Consider the following 22706-nt stretch of genomic DNA (forward strand, 5'->3'; position numbering starts at 1 on the left):
TTCCCCTTCGGGAACTCGAGCTGCGTCATTTCGACGCAGCGTCTCGTTCCCTCGGGGAACTAGGGTTACGTTTGTAACCTAGTGACGTTCTTTGGGTAGTCTCTCTGTCTCCCTCTCTTACCTGTCATTCACAGCAACATGCCAAACATGGGTGTCTGTCAGTTAATGTATGTGGAAGAGAGAAAAGAAAGTGTGTTACACAGCCTTGTGACACTTGCATGAGAAACAAGTTTAAAAAGATGCCACCACACATCTTGAAGGAAGCACGTGTTAGCCTTCAACCTCTCCGGTTTGTGCTGACTTATTTTATTATGGAGCTGTGCTTTAATCACCTGCACAGTGCAGCTGCGCACCTTGGATGCTCTATCGTTTTATTACTTTGACTATTTTTATTTATTTTTTTTTGCTTTCTTTAATTTTACAAATGTTGAAAACATAGTCTCCTTATTATAGCTATAACTTGAAATGTGCTGTGAATTATAGGCTAGCTTCTTGTACATTTAGAAACATTCAAGCCCATTGCCCATGCATAGTATTAACATACATGTCAGTACTTAACTGTGCGTCCTCAGACACCAGCTTGTCACCAGCAATGAAAGCTAATGCATGCTGAGCTCATGTCATTCGCAGATGTCAGAGTCGTAGTGTAGTTACACTTTATTTTCCGAAGGCTTTACGGGATGGGTTGGGCTGTTTGCATTAATCTTATCTTCTATCTTAATGGTTTTTGCTGCTATCATGTTTCTGCTAAAAATAGCACCTTTTCCACTAATCTGACTCCAAGGTTAATTATTCAGATTATTCACATTACAGCTGAAGTAAACAAAAATGAAAATGGCAGCTTTCCAGGATGTAGACAAAAATCATTCCAGAGAGTTGATTGGAAATCACATCACACAAAAACACACTACAGACACACAGAGAAAGTTATGAGGAAATAATTAATTGAATTTTTTGTGTGCTCTAGAAAAATTAAGAAATGGGTGTGACCACTAGACATAACATTCAAATAAGTAAAGTAATCTATATTTACATATAATTACATATATTTTACATATAGTACAGTAATTTAGTAATAAATAAAGTAATGTCATTTAAATTGTATAATGAGTTTTGTTTGCTATATGTACAGCAGGTTGCCACTTAACATGCTTTTTTTTTATATTTGTAAAAATGAATGAACATGTAAAGATAATGTTCTTTGGTTCAGCTTTATTACACTCTTTGAGGATTTGCTCACCAAAGAAGATTCTGTTTCTTCGTTTTTTTTTACCTGCTGAAAAAAGTCCAGATCTACATAACTAAGATGGTACAATCTTTGCACAGTCTCACACTCCTGCCTGAATCGCCTGTTCAGCTGCTGCCAACAAGCCAAAGATAGCTTTCTTTTCTGGTGTGAATGCTGTGTAGTGAGAAAAAAGATGAGTGCAAAACCATTTCAAGTGTTTGATGGAAAAAAAGTTTTCAGAAGATTAATCATGCACATGATTACTGGCACAGTCAACACTGCCACATAGGTTCCTGTCTGCTTTTTTTCTCTTATTATCTGAAACTTATGGTTGCTTGAATGATAGGCATGTTTGAGGATCTTATTGCTTCCATAACATAAAATTCATGATATTCTTTGTCTTCATAGGAAGGTTATGCATGGCTTTACCACATGTCTCTGTGTAGAACAATGTTTTGCACATGCTCTTCTTTAAAAGACTGCATACCTGACACTTAATTCACACTATCAATTTGTAACTTTGCTTATCTAAGCTTTTAGATGCTGACATTAAACAATAGCCTTTGCATAATAACAGGCCCAACTCCGCATTCCATATTCAGTAGTTACATCATATTTTTGTTATCCTCAGAAAATTAAATAGTATTTCAGAGCCAACAATGAAACAGGCCATTATATTCAGCACACTACTACAAGATATTGACAGTGAGGAAAATAATTCCTCTATGGTGAAACATTTTAAGCCTTTTGTAGGAATTAAACCAATAATGAAATGGCGAGGGGAAAAAAACCCTTAATAACTGACTTTTACGAAAAAATGCCTTTTTGTAGCTCACGAATAACACTGAAAAAAGCTACAGCTGTGTTCCCACTCCTATCCTTGTTCATAAAAAAATACTGTTAAAAAAATTGTGCTAATGCTTTGTGTGTTTACAGTTGTGACAAATGTGTCCTTAGTGTTGGAAAAGGTGTGTGTTGGATAAATGTGTGGAGTAAAGTCTGTGTGGGTGGCTCTATATATGCTCTACCTTGTCTTTCAGAGGAAATAATTTCATATAGTGTGCCTATGTATATTTTTTCTAACAAATGGACTATGGTATGTTATATTAAGATTTATTTTTATTTTTTTTACTATTTTTACTATATTTTAAATCTTTTATAGTGTTTTCTCTTTGCATTGCCCTTATAGTGCATGTAAGGACATTACAGATCAGTCATTCATTCTCTTGCCACTTCTAAATGCAAATGTTTAGGATATGGAAATAACATTCATTTTATAGACATCATTTTTTTTTTTTTATTTAAAATCTTGGCACTATATCATTAATATATCTCTTTCTCTCTCTCTCTCTCACTCTCTCTCTCTCACTCTCTCTCTCTCTCTCTCTCTCTCTCTCTCTCTCTCTCTCTCTCTCTCTCTCTCTCTGTTGTGCTTTCTCTCTCACTGTTTTGTTGCTCTGCAAGACTGACTCAAAGATCTTAACCAATATTCCTTAACACATGTTTGCTTTGCAGGAATGATTTCTTATTAGCTAGTTTAATCGAGTGAATTAAAATCAATTTCTTTCCATGACCCAAAGCATTTCATAAATCATGCCGCGGTAACAAAGTTTCGGGGTTAAGCTGATGCTCCGCATTTATTCAGCATGGCAGAAATCGATCATGAAAAAGCCCATGCATCTTCTTGACAGCTTAGATTGTATTTACTCTGTAAAAGAAATTACAGTGACTTATTGAAACAAACCGCGTTTTTGTACTCTTGACCTTTCGCTTGTTTTCTATGGCTGTATCCTTCTTATGTAAGTAGCAAGGACTGCATATTGAGAAGTAGCTGCTTTGAAATGCATGAGAATGGCCCTGTAAATACAAAATGTGGAAATGCTTCACTCTGTGATGTATGGATACTTATGTGTTGCACTGAAAAGCAAATGGGTGTCTAAAATTAGGAGATTATTTAAAATGATTGGTTTTTGTTATGATGAATAATCAATCGCGCTCTCCAAGGACCAGTAATCAAACCAATATAAATTTTAACGGAGAATGATTTCTGACTGAGTAGTCAACAAACTGAAAAGCAAAAACTCGATGTGTGCCAAAATATTAGGATTTTCCACAGTTACCATATGCGTTTGTAAAATGTCTGATGAGATATTTATATTTTTTCTTCTAAAATGGTTCTTTTAACTTGGATCGTTCATTATAATGAATATGTTGGATGCTACTAACGTGAATTAAGCTGAGATGAAATTCTATACCATGTTGTTTTGATGGAGTTGGAAAGGACTTTGGCAGAACATCTAATGTGGAGCTAACCTGTTAATGTCTGTACTGTATGCAAAACAGGTGGCTTATTAAATGTTAAGTGTAAAACGCATTATCCTTACTGTTAAATCTATGACAAAAGGGTATTCATTTATTTAAAACATTTTCTGGTCCAGTGCATAATTCCATATAGCTTACATCATTTTTTAATATATTAATCATTTTAATATATTAATAATTATATAACTATTTTATAATTATTTAAAAATACTACCAAGCAGTGAAAAAGGAAATATCTGAGCAGTTTTTAACTAGTAGTATATATAAATATATTATGACTTTTTTTTATTTTTTTTATTTTATAGTTCCGTATGTCCTTTTAATGGCTGTTTTTCCTATTTTTTCCCCTTCTCAGCTCCCATTAACCCACATCTAAGTAAGTATCCCTCTTCCCTGTCTTTTTATTATTATTATTATTATTTTGTATTTATTTATTTATTTGTTTGTATTATAATCAAGCTTCAATTTTTTTTTTTTTTTTTTTTTTTTAAATAAATCCCATGTTTAAGTATTGAAAGTAAGGAAGCCAGTGATCTGTGCTGAGAGATACCTTTGTTTAAAAAGAAAAAATGGAGCCTCTCTGAAGGTCATTACTCCACATTGCTCCCAGCTATGTTTGAATAAAATCAATGAATATTTATCATAAACCACTCAAGCGGAATATCAATAGCACCACAGCGTTGCCACAAAAAAAGAGAAGACAGGCCTTTAAATGTTTCCTCTGTGACTCTGGCATTTTTATCGATTGATTTTGTTGTAAGGGTTTGACAGTGTGTTAAGGATGTTATACGTGATTAACTAAGCTCCTGGTCATCAATGCGGAGGTCCTTCTTAACTGTGTCTGGTCAGGTGTGTATTTTCTTTTATTATTATTATAAAATTTTGTGAAACTGATCAGTTCTCTCCTTATCCAGGGGAATTCCACTGCAGCTTTGAGGAGGAGCCTATTTGCATGTTTACTCAGGACAAGAATGACAACTTTGATTGGACGAGACATAGCGCCGCCACACGCGACACTAAATACACTCCCAATACAGGACCCAATGGAGATCGCAGCGGCTCAAAACAAGGTATGTATGACCAGCGAGCATGGAACGATTCACGTCTCAGTACATAGGCAGCTATCATCAGCTTGGCAATCATTAAGGCTTCATCTTTCATTTTGCTGGTAAGGTGGGATGCATTTAAATGAAGTAATCAGTCGCTTTCTGTTAAGTACTAAATGCCAGATTCACCGGTTTAATTTGGACATAATTCAGCCGTACAGATTAGACTGTGTAATTTCCAAGTTGAAATGAAAATTTTCCCTAACACGCAATAATGGTTTTGAAAGTGACTTCAAAGAGAGAAAGGCTTGCCAGTTACAACAGAGATTCAGTCTGACCTCCCTTTATTGACACTTCCACAAAGAGGCTTTTGATAGAAAGAGGAAGAGGAGGGAGGAGGAGGTCTGGAGGGAGGCACGCTGCTGATTGTGGCTTTTATGGGAATGCAGTAGCAGCTGATGTTATAAATAATACATTTGCTTTAATCATCCTGATGGCAGACAGAAAACTGTATAAAATTGCATTACCCCCAAGAGTCTTCCTGGCCTTTTAATTATCCTATATTAATATACAAATAAAAAATCCCAGCCTCAATTCCTTCTGTTTCCTTCAGACTGGAGGGAATGTAGAATATATATATATAATATACTGTTTATTAAATAGGGGTTGGTTAATGGTGTAGCTGGTCATTTTATAGTGACACGGTTTTAAATTAAGCTTAATTTACTGTATTTTCTGTTGAATAGTTCGCTGTAATTCTTTGTCATCGGCAGGTTTCTACATGTATATCGAGACCTCTAGACCCCGTAAAGAAGGCGACAAGGCTCGTTTGCTGAGCCCAACCTTCAACGTGGCACCTAAAAATCCGTATGGCATCACCAACCCTCCAGCATACTGCTTCGGCTTTTATTACCACATGTACGGGAAACACATCGGTAAGTCAAATCTGAGCTCTCATTTTTAAAACATGACCGTGTCTGCTTTAGGAAGCATCTGCTTAAGCACAGAAAAGAGTGTTGAATTGAATAACGTTAAAGACACTCATTTTGTGACAGGCATTTGAAGCGTCCCTACGTGACTGCACCAATAATGTGACAAGTTGCTGGACTGGACACTTTCTGTCAGCTTCTGGTATGCCATGTATTGGGGAGAGTTGCAGCACATTTTTTAGCCAGTGCGTTTGACCTAAATCACTCCTGATAACATCACTGAGTGCAATCCTGTCTCATGTATAGAAGCACAGCAGACGCATGCTTTTCCTAATAGAGCTGTAATGCTATTGTGTCAAAGCACATAGTCTGAAGCTGTAACAAGGCAAATGTAGCTTGTCTTTCCCATTAATGGCAAAACTGTTGCTGTCGTACTGTGGCTTGTTATTGTCCTTTATCACTGGGCTGTTTTAAGTGCTGAGTGCACTTTCACAAGACAGCCTAGCTGCTATTCTTCCCTCAGTCTAAAAAGGAAAGATGTGTTTCCTTGGAGGAAACACATCACATATCAAACAGGTAAAACTGGATTTTGACCTGCTGTGATCACTGTTATGTTGTCCAGTTTAGAGGGAATCTTCAGCACTGCCAGCTTATGGACACGCTGCTGTTTATCATGCCGTGGCCTTTATTTCTGACCTGGCACTTTAGCACTAACAGTTCTCCTAAAAAACTACTTTGATAAAGACCATCATCAGACATGAATAACAGAGGTGGTGGCAAACACAGAGTGGTCTCAGGATATGGACAGTATAATGAGCAGTAATAGGTTGGAAATACAGAATTGAGATCGGCAGAGAGATGAGAAAAGTAGACAGGAGTACAAGAAGATGCGGCAGAAGGTAAAGAGGGATGTGGCGAAAGCTAAGGAAAAGGCATATGAGGAGGTGTATGAGAAGTTGGACACTAAGGAAGGAGAAAAGGATGTTCTGCAAGTTAGAGCAATAAAGGATATAGATGGAAATGTGTTGACTGTGGAGAGTGTGTTAAGAGGATGGAGGGAGTATTTTGAGCAGCTGATGAATGAGGAGAAGGGTGGATAATGTGGAGTTGGTGAAGCAGGAAGTGGATGGGTTTAGTAAAAAGGAAGTGAGAGCAGCGATTAGGAGGACAAAGATTGAAAAGTCAGTTGAACCAGATGACATACCAATAGAAGCATGGAGATGTTTAGGAGAGATGACTGGAGTTTTTAACCAGATTGTTTAACAAGATTGTAAATGGTGAGAGGATGCCTGAGGAATGGAGAAGGAGTGTGCTGGTGCCGATCTTTAAGAATAAGGGAGATTTGCACACCTGCAGTAACTACAGGGGAATAAAGTTAATCAGTCACACCATGAAGTTATGGAAAGAGTAGTGGAAGCCAGGCTGAGAGAAGAGGTGACCATCTGTGAGCAACAGTATAGTTTCATGCCGAGGAAGAGCACCACAGATGCCTTATTTGCTTTGAGAATGTTGATAGGGAAGTATAGAGAATGTTAGTGTGTTTGTGTATTTAGAGAAAGCGTACAACGTTGTGCTGAGAGAGGAATTGTGGTACTGTATGAGAAAGTCAGGTGTGTCAAAAGTATGTGAGGGTGGTGCAGGACATGTATGGGGACAGTGTGACAGCAGTGAATTGTGCAGTAGGAATGGCAGACTGGTTTAAGGTGGAGGTCGGACTGCTTAAAGGATCGGCTCTGAGCCCTTTCTTGTTTGCAGTGGTGATGGACGGGTTGACGGACAAGGTCAGACAGGAGTCTCTGGACTATGATGTTTGCGGATGATATTGTGATTTGTGGTGAGAGTAGTGAGCAGGTTGAGAAGAGCCTGGAGAGGTGGAGATATGTGCTGGAGAGAAGGGGAATGAAAGTCAGTAGGAGTAAGACAGAGTACATGTGTGTGAATAAGATAAAGGGCAGTGGAGTGGTACGGTTGCAGGGAGAATAAAGTAATGGAGAGTGTGTTAGAGAAGTGAAGAAAAGAGTGCAGGCAGGGTGGAGTCAGTGGAGAGGAATGGCAGGAGTGATCTATGATAGAAGAGTATCTGCAAAAGTGAAAGGGAAAGTTTATAGTACTGTCGACAGACTTGCAATGTTGTATGTTGAGACAGTGGCATTGAGTAAAAGACAGGAGGTGGAGCTGGAGGCAGCAGAGCTGAAGATGTTGAGGTTTTCATTGGGAGTGACGATGATGTACAGGATTAGAAATGAGTTAATTAGAGAGACAGTGCATGTAGGACGTTTTTGGGGACAAAGTGAGAGAATCCCGACTGAGATGGTTTGGACATGTGCAGAGGAGGGACATCAGGTACATTGGTAGGAGAATGCTGGAGATGGAGCTGCCAGGAAGAAGGAAAAATAGAAGTTCATGGAGGAGGTTTATAGATGTGGTGAGGGAAGACATTCAAGTAGTTGGTTTGAAAAATGGCAGATGTAGAGGACATAGTAGTATGGAGACGGATGATCCGCTGTGGCGACCCCTAATGGGAGCAGCCGAAAGATTAAAAAGAAGAAGAAGAGGAATAAGCAGTAATAGGCTTTGCAATTGCCTGTGTACAAATGATATATACTTTTACATCTCTGAAAGTAACCTGGGAATAGTGTTGTTTAGTGTTTATTTGCTAACTGTGGCTGTTATCCACTTCACCGGCCATACGTTATAATGTTATAATGCTATGCCTGATCAATGTAGGTCTAAGAATACTATTAATATGGCATAAATAAAAGAAATGTAGAACCTGAGGGTTTTTTAGTGTTCACTTCAATGATTAGTGAAGAGCCAGTGTTCAAATGTAAATATCTGTGCTTTGTCAGGGAGATTGGATATAAATGGAAATGGTTGCAGGTACTTACAGGTACTTACAGTACATTTGATTGTTGCATTGTTGCATGAAATTGTGGTGTGGAAAAAACAGGGGGGGTGGGGGTCATAATGAGCAACAAACTGAAACTGCTACAAAAGTGAAAGCCTTTGTAAGCATCAGTAGTAAGTCTGAAGTACTGCCCCAGTGTGGAGGTGTGTGGAATGTTAGGACCTTCATGAATTTTTTATAGACACTAACCTTGTTCAGTTAAACATTTAAACAGTTAACATTCACCTTTATAATACACAAGCACAGCACTCCAGCCTCGCTGAAGTGAAAGTTCAGTCTATTTGGGAGACATTTGTCCTGCTGGACTGAAAGGAAAATCTATCAATTGCTTTGCCCATTCTGTTTTTTTGCATTCAGAAGAATTTCCCTTTGGGAAGGCATAATTTGCCATGAGGTATTTCACCACTAGGCCCTAAACTATTCTCTTTTCATGTTTCCTGACCTGGTTTAGAAATTTCCCCATACAGTACTGCCTGATTCCTGAGCTCCTGCCCTTCTGTAATCTGTTTTATTGTTGTTTGTTATTACTAACCTATAATCCCCAAAGCATTTTCGAAATGAAGTCCTTGAAAAGAATTATTATTGTGAACTAGAATCATCCAGATATATATATATATATATATATATATATATATATATATATATATATATATATATATATATATATATATATATATATATATATATATATATATATATATACATATACATACATACATACATACATACACATACATACATACATACATACATACATACATACACACAAAGAGTGTGCAGTGAACTCTGTATTCTGTATTTTTAATGAGAAGAAGCGACAGTTATGTTTTAATGTGTTGACCGTGGTACCTGCGAAGAGGTTGAAGCTAATTAATGAGATACTTCAAAGTTTGCTGTAGGAGCCCTTTTTCTCTGAGTATGTTTATGCGATTAAATCACCAAAGCAAACACTCACTCCTAAATGGCTGTCCCTACGTGGCAAAGGGATCACACCACTTCCATTAGAGGGTACAGTTAATGCTATTCATCTTCTAGAGTGCATTTTCTATGGTGCTACTATGGGTCACATCCAAGTGAGCGCATACCTAAAGTTTACCATATTTATCTGTAAATGAAACTGCTTATCCCTGTAGGTTTCCTCACATACTTTGTATCTCTCTCTGTCTCTTTCTTCCTCTTGCGCTCTCTCTCCCACGCCCTGCAAATGCAAAATAATGAGAATGGGGGTGTTTGCAGAATAAAAAGGATGCACTTTGTGGAAAGTGAGATGTATAGAAATTCTATAGCGTACCATTCTGTATTCCAAAGTGCATAGTTTTGTAAAGTGCAAAGATGAATATTTCATGAGGTATGGGATTTTTTAAAAAGTACATTCCTGGCAAAAGAAATAGTCCAGAATGGAACATTATTAGGCTTATAATGGCCCTAACAACTAATTATTGGTTGAAGAAAATTAGCAAGACACATGCCTCCCTGAGACTCTCCTGTGCCAGCATTTGCTTGTTTACTTTCGCAGCAATGACTTGCATATCAGTATGTTTGCACTTTTAAGGAATTTGTTTTGGTGACAGAAGCTTCCTGCTGCAGATTTAAAAAAAAAAAAAAAAAAAAAAAAAAGAGTAATAGTGCACAAAAAAGTACAGTTTAGATTAGTAAAAGTGGTATTGCACATATGTTTAATTTTAATGCACAGTGGGGAAAGCATTTAAGTGTTTATGAGGTAGATTGCCTGTAAAATAAACTTTTCTTGTACCTGGCTATCTTGGTCCTCGGTGCTCTGTAGCGTCGGCCAGAACGCAAAAGTTCAGAAAATATATGACTTGGATGTGAGGGATCCATGGTGATTTTCTGAGCCCTTTTTCTCACTTTTGATTGATATAATTCCTGTAGAGTGGGCAGGGAAGCACCAATAATCCTTCGAGCCTTTCAAACCATCCTCTGTAGTCTTTTGATATCTGATTTTATAGCTGAATAAACCAGACAATTATCGAAGTACAAAGGACAAACTCGATGATGGCTAAGTAGAATTCTTTTAGCAGGTCCTGTGGCAGGTTGAACTTCGAAGTTTGAGCTGGCGAAGGAAGTACATCCTCCGTTGGGCCTTTTTAACAATGGAGTCGATGAAATTGTCCCACTTCAGGCCCTGAAAGATATTGGTACCCACAAACCTGAATGACTCCACTGCTGCCACTGCTGCTGTTCATGATGGTGAGGAGGTAGTGCAGGGGAGGTTTCTCCTGAAATCCACAATCATCTCCACTGTTTTGAGTGTATTAATCTCCAGGTTGTTATGACCTCACCAGACAGCCAGCTGCTAAACCTCTCTTCAGTATGCAGACTCATCATCGACATCAATAAAGCCAAAGACTGTAGTGTCATCTGCAAACTTCAGGAGCTTGTCAGAGGGCTCTGTAGGGGTACAGGTGCTGGTGTACAGGGAAAAGAGCAGTGGGGAGAAAACACGCCAGTGCTGATAGTACGGCTGTTTGACATGAATTTCCCCAGCCTCACTATCTGTCAGAAAGCTGGTGATGTACTGACAGGTAAAGCTAGGAACAGAGGGCTAGGTTATTTGTCCAGATGTTGCAGAATTAAGTGCAGTCCCATGTTCACCTTATCGTTCACAGACCTGTTTGCTTTGTAAGCAAACTGCAGTGGGTCCACCAAGGGTCCAGTGATGTACTTCAGATAAGCCAACAGTAGGGGGAAGATGTATGGGCATGTATGTATAGGGATGACGGTGGAACGTTTAGCATGCAGGGACTTTACACAGCTTCAATGATCCGTTAAAGATCTGTTAAAAGATAGGTGCCAGCTGGTCTGCGCAGGTTCTTAGACAGGCTGGTGAAACTCCGTCTGGTCCTAGTGCGTTCTGTCTTCGTTGTTTCTTAAAGACTTGATGCACATCATCTTCACTAATCTAAAGTTCAGGAGGTGAGGAGAGGGGGCTGCTGAAGGTGTTGTTGGTCAAGAGGTGAGATGGGACAGGTGTGAGATGGAAGACCAAGAGTTTCAAATCTACAGTTAAACTAATTTAGGTCATTAACCAAATGTTGATTCCCTACAGAGCTGGGGGATGGTGTCTTGTAGCTTGTGATGTCTCTCAGGCCTTTCCACACTAGCAGGGCCATTGGCTAAAAACTAATTTTCCAGCTTTCTAGAGTAGCTCCTTTCTAATCAGTGTGTCGCTGGCCTGATTGTATAAGTGTCACGCGGCGAATGCGGAGATGGAGGCGGAAGTAGAAGCAGGTGTGTTTAATGAAAACAAAAAGGCAGAGCCAACACAAAACACCTGCAGCACGGGATAATCCGGTAAACGGCAGTTCGTAAATACTAGATCCACGGAGCGTAAGGGAATCCCGGGATATGACAGCCTCCGAAGGGGGCGTGGCAGGGGGATTCCTGACAATAAGATTGTATCTGGGTTCACAAAATAGTTTGAAGCTCATGAACATTTAGTGAAAGGTCTCTAGGTTACATATGTAACCCTGTTTTCCAGAGGGAACGAGACGCTGCATCAACAACGCTTTTGGAATGCCTCTGTGTGACCACGCTCTGAAACCACGTGTGTAATCAGTCCAATGGAAAAGTGCGGCATCACCAGCGGGGTGACGTCACAACCAGGAAGCTATAGAAGCACATGCCATGAAGACGGCGCTAGCTAAAGGAAGCACTCACAGGGATGCAGGAACCGAGACGCAGGGGTTTCCTGCTTAACCTCTTCAGGAATTCCAACTGCGTCAACACCACTTTGGGAACCGCCAGACTGACCAGTCCCTGCCTTGTGTGGATGGGCACAGCTAGGTTGAAGGACAGAGGGGCCAGGAGTGGCACTAATGTCAAGGCTATAGGAACTGGCAAAGGTCAGTGGGGTAGACCAGCCCACAGCGTTGCAAATGTCTTGGAGAGACACTCCAGAGGAAAAGCCTTAGAGGCCGCCACACTTCGGATTGAGCTCTGACCCTGAAAAGGGTGGGGAGACCAGAGGACTCATAAGAGGAGTGAATAGCATCCACAATCTAACTGCTGGGGGTGTGCTTTACTGGGGGACCTTTCTCATACGAACTGTAGCATACAAACAGCTGGTCCAGCTTTCTCCACAAAGCAGATCTGTGGACGTAGTAAGTCTGTGGACCTGGTTAAGCTTCTTCTATTGGGGGGCCATGAAAAGGAGGAGGATAGATTGCCAGGAGCACGACTGGTCTTGGGGCAGCCGAGGGCAGCTTGGAGACATACCGTGGCCTGGGGTAGAGGAAGGCACTGGCCATGCCTTGGGTGAACTCTGGACAAGAGGGGCTCACAGAAAGGACATGAAGGTCCATAAATCTTTTTAGAGACAAGATGGCTAGTAGAAAAAGTCTTGACTGTTTTAGACAGGGTCTCCAGAACTACGGGCAAGTCCCACAAAGGCACTCTAGTTCGCACATGAGGCCTCAGGTTACCGTGAAGCAAATGTGTCACCAGCGGGTTTTTCCCTAGCGATTGATTAGCAAGCAAAGCATGATAAGCCGCAATAGCAGACACATAAACCTTTAGGGTGGAAAGAGACAACCCTTTGGTTCCTAATGAAATTCCAACACTGGGCCAACCGGGCAGTTTACTGGATCTAACTGGTGACCTTCACACCATATAATGAACAGTTGCCACTTTGCAGCATGTGACCTCCTCATAGAGCAAGCTCTGGATTAGAGAATGGTCTCTACCACTTTGGCTGAGAGACCACTAAGAGCTCTGCCCACTGTAGGGGTCACAGCCACAGCCTTCACAGCTCAGGGCAGGGTGAAGCAAAGCAGATCCCTCCTCAAAGAGCACTCTGTAGGAGAGAAGCGTGCGCAAGGACCTGCTTCCGCTTTGCTTAAAAAAAAAATGTAGTTACTAAAATTTACTTACTCACCGATACTTACCTGATCTATATAACGGCAAACAAACACAGACAAAGCGCTTCTTTTCTTGAAAAAACAGAAGCTAGCGCCATCTCCTCGGCATGTGCTTTTATAGCTTCCTGGTTGTGACATCACCCCGCTGGTCACGCTTTTCCATTGGACTGATTACACACATGATTCAGATTGTGGTTACACAGAGGTATTCCCAAAGCATTGTTGACTTTTTTCTGTTTGCAAGTTTACCCACAAATCTTTAATATTTAAAAGAAAACAAAGTAAAATGCTTTCAAAATGATTTTTGTTTGGTATTGTTTTATTACTGCTAACTTCCTGACCAATGATTTGTTGTAAAGAATATTTTTATGGCTTGTCCCATTTATTTTGTTCTGGTATGTATGATTTTTAGCTTTTAATACTAAACTACTTTGTGAATTTTAGTTATGATGTGGACTTATGCATGTAGATTGTGTGGATTTCTTTTTTCTAAAAGAGGTGTATATCTCTTCAGGCACACTGAATGCATTTATGAAGCAGAAAGGTCAGGCTACTTCAGATGCTGGTCCAGTCTGGTCACTCAGTGGGAATCAGGGTGATCGGTGGAAACAGGCCAAAATCAGCATCCACCCCACCGCCTCCTTTCAGGTAACACACTGACTGATTAGCAGCATGGCATATCGTTTGATTTATATTACCTCTAATACGTTTCTTGGGGTACTTGTGTAGCATATTTATTTTTATAGATCTGATTAAGTGTACCAGTAGCCGTGAACAGATATTTAAAAATTCATTTGAGAGATACACACTTTTAGAACATTTACATTTGCACGTTTAACATGCACATATTGGAACATATTATTCTGTGTGACTATTGTCAGACTGTCATTCTGTTCATCTTGCTTTTTACATTTATGATTACTACACCAGACCAGTAACTAAAATATTCTGTGATTTTGGGCCTATTACAGAAAACTCTGGACTATCAAACAGTGAAATCCTATGTTATATTTACATATCTATAAAAATGACCATTATAGTTAGGATCTCATTTGGAATGATGATTATTATGGAATAACAATTCTTAATTTTTATTTTAACTCTGCATAGTAAATGAGGATTGCAGAAGCATACTAAGCTGAAAAAGCCTCTAACCACCTAAAAGTGTCCAAAAGTTTTAATTTATGTATGTCCTCTTTCTCTTGTTAGCTGTTCAAGTTAGGTTTTGCTAATTGGGATTATAAAGATGAAGCATTGCGTTGGGGCAATGTTGCCACCAGCCTTTAAACCTAAAACTTGTACTTACAGAACAGTATGTCTGCTATCTTGCTATTGTGAAGTTGTTCATAATTGTGTGTTTATCACAGGGGGAAAAACACAAAGTGATTGGTACATATTTGATTTTATTTATTTTTGACAGGATTTTTTCAGCCCGCAGGCTGTAGTTACTTCAGCAGTGTTCACATTTTCCAAATAAAGACCAAGATCGCTTTGATTCGGATGAGATATAATGAATAGTTTTATTTATAACCAACTAACTGCAGGCATAATTTTTTAAATAATTATTATTTGTTTACCTTTATGGCCTTATAAGCGCTCTGTAGCTGTCAGTTCTTTTGATGTAATGCTTACATTAAAATTCAACTTTAATCATTTTAATGCAAACATCGTTCTATCAGAGTCTGTGGAAACATATTTGTCCACGCAGATTGCATAGTAATGTCTGGATTTATTCATTTTATAGATAACATATTTCAAGCCAATGGTTTGCTTTCATGAGGATATATTCATAACCAGTTGACAAAGGACTACTGTCTAATGTTAGAAGTTCTATATTATTCTGCTTAGCTGCTAGCTTTCATTAATAGTGCTAACTGCCATGTTAATGTAAATGGTGACTAACATATAAAGGGTTAAGAACAACCATAAATATTGCTGCATATGACTTTGGATAAATTTATCTGCAATGATCCATGCATTTTCCCACACTCAAAAAAACACTTAAAAAGGTTTAAATTTTAGTTGGTACCTGACTTTTTACTTCATTTTATTTTCTCCTTTACACAGGTGATCTTTGAAGGCATCAGAGGTCCAGGGATTGAAGGAGACATTGCAATCGATGATGTCACTCTCGAAGAGGGGGAGTGTCCAGACCCTCCATCCAATCGTATGTATTAAAGAGGCATTGCTTTAGTAAAAGCTCCTAATTATGCTTGTGTGTGAATGCTAGAATTAGTTGTACCTGTTGGAGGACTGTAATTGCACTTGCAAAAAATAAAAAACAGAAGACAAAGGAATAGTTTGGAATTGATTAAGCTATTAAAAGAAGAATAAGGATTTTGTTCCTCTTAGTTTTAACTTTTCTGAAAGGCACAACCAAACAGACCGGCTAAATGACAAAATGGCTTTTCTGGGAATCTTTATTTGATTGATGTACTTTAGCTGAAAGTGTTTTCATAAGAAATGTGTCATGAAGTTGTCTAAACATGTCAAGCTGTAAACCTGTTGGATTCTTCTCTCTACCCCTTTCCTTCTTTTGTCATCAGATATCAGATCAAAGGCTTCGTTCCGGATGACACATATATGGCCGTTATTCCCCGCCCTGGCTTTCACACTGTTTCAAGGTCTTAGGTGACCACCTTGCTGGGCGGAGACTGGTGGCGCTGTCTGAGGCCGCGATCCCGTACCCTCAATATAATCACCAAAGATTCACATTTTCAGATGACTATGAGGGAAACAGCAATGTCTCAATATGGATTATCAGACACAAAATCATGAAAAAATGGAAAAAAAAAATCAACAGACACAAAAAGTAATAAGGATTTGATGTATCTACTGAAAACAGTCTGCAAACTTTTTTGCCGTAAGATGCTCCCAAGGACTTTTATGATAGCAACTTACTGATGGAGTAGCATGAGGCAGGGCTCATTTGAAGGGCTCCCATGCAGATCTGGGGACAGTTTGTAAAGCACAAGGACAAATTTGCCAGCTGGCAGTAAAAAAAAAAAAAGAAAAAAGAAAAAAAAAAGACCTTTTATTAAAAAGGTGGGGAAATGACAGGTGACAGGTCTCCACCAGCTCTTTAATATAAACACCTTTCAGTGTATCATCTTTCCTGTCCTTCATTGTATATTCAGATATTAGCTTTTTTCCCTCCACATCCTGCCCTGACACACATGTGATTTAACCTTCTTTTGGCTTGGTGCTTTAGAACACATGACAAACCGTGGCAAAAAAAAAAAAAAAAAGAAAAAAAATATTATCATATCTGCTTTACATCCCAACCTGGGAAGCGGCCTGTTATGATTTCCAACACTGTGCTCACATCCCCTAGTGGCAGGCCAGGGGTAGGAGACCAGGCTAAAGGAGCTAATGAGCACCTGATGAAGGAGGGCAGAAGAGAGAGAGAAGAGAAGATGTGCAGAACCCTGAGGCGGAAGGCCATGAAGAAATACAAGAACAGGTTAAGAAAATGCTCCTCTTTTCTCTTCGGCAAGAACACTAACAACATTGGAGCCACTTTCTGCCATGAAATACAAAGTGCCTTCAGATAATGAGCAGAGTTGCGAGCCTGGCCGATAACACCAAACGCGTAATGTCAATATTTCTAACGTCTGCGTTGGGATATTTTGTATGATTATTTTGCTCCTTCAAGTGCTGAATTGAAAGGTGGCGGAGGTGGAAGATGGTTGCAGAAGTCAGCACGAAGACCTGCCTGTAATTTGCATATTTAGCAAAAGTTTCAATCTAAACACAGGTTACTTTGTTCTCTACTATAAGAGCAGATGCGTCTTTGACTGGGTTCAGTGTCACATAGCCGTTGTGCTGTCTCTAGACCTGGCAGGTTACTACGCTATTGGTTGGAAAGGTACATGGAGACATAGTCAGCCTGTCATGTCATTGCTTTACACGAACTCTCATCGAGTGGGCCTTAGAACAGTCAGAGATAAACACAGCACCATGGAGGTGAAAGCAGGTGGCGGAGCCTGCATTGGATAAGGCCTACTATCCCTAGACACACCTCTGCTATTTCTATCGAACAGTGTGCATTCTGAAAGAAAAAAAAAAAGATGATATTAATAATAAAATATTTTATTACAATAGCGAGAATGTTTCTCTGATTTTACACAAACTGTGAAAATAAACTGTGGAAGAAATTTACCTGAAAGTAAGCATAACCAGCTGGTTTTTAAAAACATTCTAGACAAAAAAAAAACAGAAAGAAAGAATGAAAGAAAGAAAGATGAGAGCATTTCAGTATATTGTTGGTTATGAATAATGTTTTGAGGAGCTGTGTCTTGTTTCTTATTTTTATGTTAAAGCTGTTATGACTTTTAGCTTTCTTTAATTCTTGTTGTCTCCCTTGCATTGCTGAAATATCAAAATGGTTGGAAACATATTAAGTTGGTTTGGTAAATGTAAACAAAGCTGTATATGTAAAGAAGCTCTGTTATTCAAGGTTTATATGAAATGTTTATGTATGAATACAGGAAGCACAATATTTAAGGTTCCACATTAAAAAGGCAGTTTGAATTCATGTATGTGACTTTCTATCTGCAAAGCCAAGATTATGAAAAATGAGGATGTGATTTTTCTATTCAAATTTTCGCGTCTTACCAGAAGAACCCTTTTTATTAAAACGCTTATAATATGAGTAGTAGTTGATCATCAGTATGTCTTGAGAAAGATGCCTGGTCTAAACTTAACCTACATGGCTTACATCCTCCATCAGAACTGAGGGGGAACCTGATTGCTGGAACAAAGTACTGGGTAGAGGGTGTCATGATCATTTGAGACCTTTATAGTCTTGGTTTTGTCTGTGTAGGTCACATATATGTTTTGGTATATGCAGTGTAAAATAGGTGTGCTAGGAACCAGATACAATACATGTCGATGATGTGACCAAACCAGAGCACAATGACTGATGGTCATTACAGGACTTGTGAATATGTTTGCAGAATTTAGCAGATGTCCCTATGCAGAGTAACTTATGAGAGTCATCTGTTGGAAAACAAATCTTTATGCTAATACAAATAGGTCAGGATCTAAGAATATTTTAATCTAAAACCTTTAGCTGATGTCCAGTGCTGGCCATTTTAGAGCTCAGGATAATTTGCACTGCTAGTCCAAGCTCTTTTCTTGAACATCAGGTAAGAACAATTAAAATGTAAAAGCTCCAATCTAACAAAGCTACAACCCAATATACACCGTTAAAGGCAATAACTTGTACTTGGCTTGTTATAGCAGGACAAAAAGCAAAATTGCCAACACATATCACAAATACACATAATAAACAATTAACTTAAGTATTAAGTGAATGTATTCATTGGTTTTTCATTATTGTTAAAGAATAGTTGTTGTTTTTTTCAGCAGTATTTCAACATGTGACTCCACTGCTCATTTTAATTGTATTATTTGCATCAGTAGCATTCTTCCATTGCCCTTTCCTTAATACAATTCACACACATTTAACAATGCCAGAGTTTAATAATGTCTGCTACCTATTGTGTTTTATGTATATATGTGTACAAGTAAATGTAAAAAAAAAAAAAAAAAAAAGGTTTTGTGTAATGGGTAAAAGTCAATGTGTTACCAATTTCTAAGTTCACAGGTAAAAAAAACCATTTTAGTCTTGTCATGTAAAAGCCAGAGCATATGGAAGAAGGAGCTAGCCAAGATATGGATTAGATATCTTTTATAGAACCCCAGTCTCAACTCTGAGCCAAGATAGCAGTCCAGAAACCTGTTACCTCAATGTTGCTTGAACAATCCCTTTTAAAAACACTTTGAAATCTTTGCCAAATCCGCAAATGATCTTCTTAATTATGTACATAGCAATTACATCAGCTCTTTGGCATTGCATCAAAGTTTAAATGTTTTTTAAAGTTGTTAAGGTTTGCTCCTCTCATATTTAAATAAGCTTTTTAGCTAAAAAGAAAAAAAAAGTTTTATTTACCTTTCACTGATTTTTTTTCTCAGTGTAAAAAAAGCAAAATAATGACACCACTTATAGTAGCCTGTTTTCCCCCTAAACACTTGGATATAAAGCACTTAGTGTATCTCATTACTTCACCTAAGGATACAAAGGTGTTTTAATAGGTCACAACCTCTGTCATTAATGGAAAGGCTTTTAAATTATTATTATTTTAAATTCTGTGGCTCAATTCTAGACTAATGATGCAAATTCACAGCTATTAATATTGATAAAGTGACCTGGTCCTCCATTTGTGTACTCTCCCTGAGCGTAAAGGACTAAATGAAAAGTTAGAGGGTACTGACGCTCATCCAACTTCCTGTACTGACAGCATCATTGTTCTCTGCTTTGTGCTCTGTTTAGGCTTCCTTTTCACTGTATTTCTTTGGATTTATCACTGATTCTTTGTGCCATCCCTAAAACTAATAATAAAACAATAATAAAAAAGCAGGTATTTTACATCAGTGTTTGATAAATATTCTTTCACAGAAAATGCTTTCGTTTGTGCTGAAGACGTGTGGATGCGCCTTACAAGTTTATATGTTGCTGTTTGTTAAAGTTCAACTTCAGGAGAGTGGGTCACAATCAGATATTAATTCATGACTATTCAGTGTGCTTTTAGAAAGCAGTGCATTCAGCAGTTATTGGCGATAGCTTATTAGTGTTTTGTGAAATTATTGAAAAAATGTATCCCCCCTCTATGAAGTTGCAGCATTTAGTGTCTGTCCTTGGTAAACATTGTTTCTGGAAATGTGGAGCCTCATTCACTAAATGAAACACAAAAAAAGTTTAAGTAATAAAACGCTCCCGAATGTGCAAAGATTGTTTTCCTATAACTGCACATAAAGGTTTGTATTATTACTTACACAGGTAATGACACTGTGGGTGTGTTGTAATAGCAAACGGCTGTATCACCCTGAGCTTGAACATTTTTCAGTAACAACACATCTGCTGTGTTTTATTTTTCTTATATAAGCAATTTGCTTTATAGAAATAATTTGCGTTTGCTGCTGTATAAAGAAAGATAAATATTTTATAAATGACTAATCCATATTTAAATTGCTTTGTTATTTAATGTACATGCATGTCAGGGCAAGTTCCACACTGAATCCCAGTTTAACTAAATTCAGCTATAATAATAATAATAATAATAATAATAATAATAATAATGATGCATTCTCAAATATGTTTTGTTTATTGAACAAGACATTACTGAAAACAATGAAAATATGAGTAATGCTTTGTATTATAGTCCATATGCCTTCCCAGATTTTAGGATAATCCGATAACAATATAATGTCAGAATAGAAAACACTACAACATTAATAAGCTGCTAATTTTGCCAGATAACTGCTTTTTTCGCTACTTACTGCATGTACAAAGTACTAAGTCATGTCTAATATATCCTTATACTATAAGTCTGTTTTTACCTGCTTAACACCAGAGATCAGATCATATTCTCCTCAGGTTACTGAACCATTTTTCAGTTATGTTTAGTGACTGTTTTTCAGAAGCAGCTACATTGCAACAGACTATTTTATTCTCCCCTGTGTGGTGATGAACTGCAAGTCTCTGTGGCTCAGTGGTATTTGTTCCATAGCTCCATCTTTTCACAGATATGCACCATGACAGTTCAGGTGAGAAACAGCCCATATATTGGGTTCTCCTGGTGTTATATGGACTCATGCAGGTAAGACACTGAAGTGCTAATGGTTTATGGCAAATATCGGGTCTCATTGGAAAAAGAAACGTAAGCATCTTGGGGTTTCTTAAGAGTGTTGCATTCTGTTTGCTTAATAGCTGAGATTTTTAATGCTAACTGTGTGAAGAGATTGCAGAAATAATCAAAATACTTATATAAACAGTGTTTTATATATATATATATATATATATATATATATATATATATATATATATATATATATATATATATATATATATATACATACACAGTGAGGAAAATAAGTATTTGAACACCCTGCTATTTTGCAAGTTCTCCCACTTAGAAATCATGGATGGGTCTGAAATTGTCATCATAGGTGCATGTCCACAATATATAATTTTTAAACTATTTATTTGTATGATACAGCTGCAAATAAGCATTTGAACACCTGTCTATCAGCTAGAATTTTGATCCTCAAAGACCTGTTAGTCTGCCTTTAAAATGTCCACCTCCACTACATTTATTATCCTAAATTAGATGCACCTGTTTGAGGTCATTAGCTGCATAAAAACACCTGTCCACCCCATACAATCAGTAAGAATCCAACTACTAACATGGCCAAGACCAAAGAGCTGTCCAAAGACACTAGAGACAAAATTGTACACCTCCACAAGGCTGGAAAGGGCTACGGGGAAATTGCCAAGCAGCTTGGTGAAAAAAGGTCCACTGTTGGAGCAATCATTAGAAAATGGAAGAAGCTAAACATGACTGTCAATCTCCCTCGGACTGGGGCTCCATGCAAGATCTCACCTCGTGGGGTCTCAATGAGAAATCAGCCCAGAACTACACGGGAGGAGCTGGTCAATGACCTGAAAAGAGCTGGGACCACCGTTTCCAAGGTTACTGTTGGTAATACACTAAGACGTCATGGTTTGAAATCATGCATGGCACGGAAGGTTCCCCTGCTTAAACCAGCACATGTCCAGGCACGTCTTAAGTTTGCCAATGACCATTTGGATGATCCAGAGGAGTCATGGGAGAAAGTCATGTTGTCAGATGAGACCAAAATAGAACTTTTGGGTCATAATTCCACTAAACGTGTTTGGAGGAAGAAGAATGATGAGTACCATCCCAAGAACACCATCCCTACTGTGAAGCATGGGGGTGGTAGCATCATGCTTTGGGGGTGTTTTTCTGCACATGGGACAGGGCGATTGGAGAGGCTGGGTCTTCCAAACATGACAATGACCCGAAGCACACAGCCAGGATAACCAAGGAGTGGCTCTGTAAGAAGCATATCAAGGTTCCGGCGTGGCCTAGCCAGTCTCCAGACCTAAACCCAATAGAAAATCTTTGGAGGGAGCTCAAACTCCGTGTTTCTCACCGACAGGCCAGAAACCTGACTGATCTAGAGAAGATCTGTGTGGAGGAGTGGGCCAAAATCCCTCCTGCAGTGTGTGCAAACCTGGTGAAAAACTACAGGAACGTTTGACCTCTGTAATTACAAACAAAGGCTACTGTACCAAATATTAACATTGACTTTCTCAGGTGTTCAAATACTTATTTGCAGCTGTATCATACAAATAAATAGTTAAAAAATCATACATTGTGATTTCTGGATTTTTTTTTTAGATTATGTCTCTCACAGTGGACATGCACCTACGATGACAATTTCAGACCCCTCCATGATTTCTAAGTGGGATTACTTGCAAAATAGCAGAGTGTTCAAATACTTATTTTCCTCACTGTATATAGTATT

At 38.5% G+C, this 22706-nt stretch overlaps 1 protein-coding gene across 2 annotated transcripts in view; it reads left to right on the forward strand.

Moving 5' to 3' along the window:
- Window positions 1–19743, forward strand: part of LOC310737716 (MAM domain-containing glycosylphosphatidylinositol anchor protein 2) — a 194891-nt gene extending 175148 nt beyond the window's left edge. The window contains exons 12-17 of one of the 2 annotated variants that reach the window (XM_083562244.1): window positions 3906–3926; window positions 4465–4620; window positions 5370–5531; window positions 13825–13958; window positions 15378–15477; window positions 15857–19743. In XM_083562244.1, coding sequence (XP_083418370.1) covers window positions 3906–3926; window positions 4465–4620; window positions 5370–5531; window positions 13825–13958; window positions 15378–15477; window positions 15857–15945 — 662 coding nt within the window. In that variant the 3' untranslated portion in view covers window positions 15946–19743. Of the gene's footprint in view, window positions 1–82; window positions 3310–3905; window positions 3927–4464; window positions 4621–5369; window positions 5532–13824; window positions 13959–15377; window positions 15478–15856 lie in introns of those variants that run through there. The other variant, XR_014536877.1, reaches the window with a different exon arrangement.
- Window positions 19744–22706: the final 2963 nt, after the last annotated feature.

Source organism: Silurus aristotelis (assembly GCF_946808225.1).
Source record: "Silurus aristotelis genome assembly, chromosome: 15".
In the NCBI taxonomy this organism is placed as follows: Eukaryota; Metazoa; Chordata; class Actinopteri; order Siluriformes; family Siluridae; genus Silurus; species Silurus aristotelis.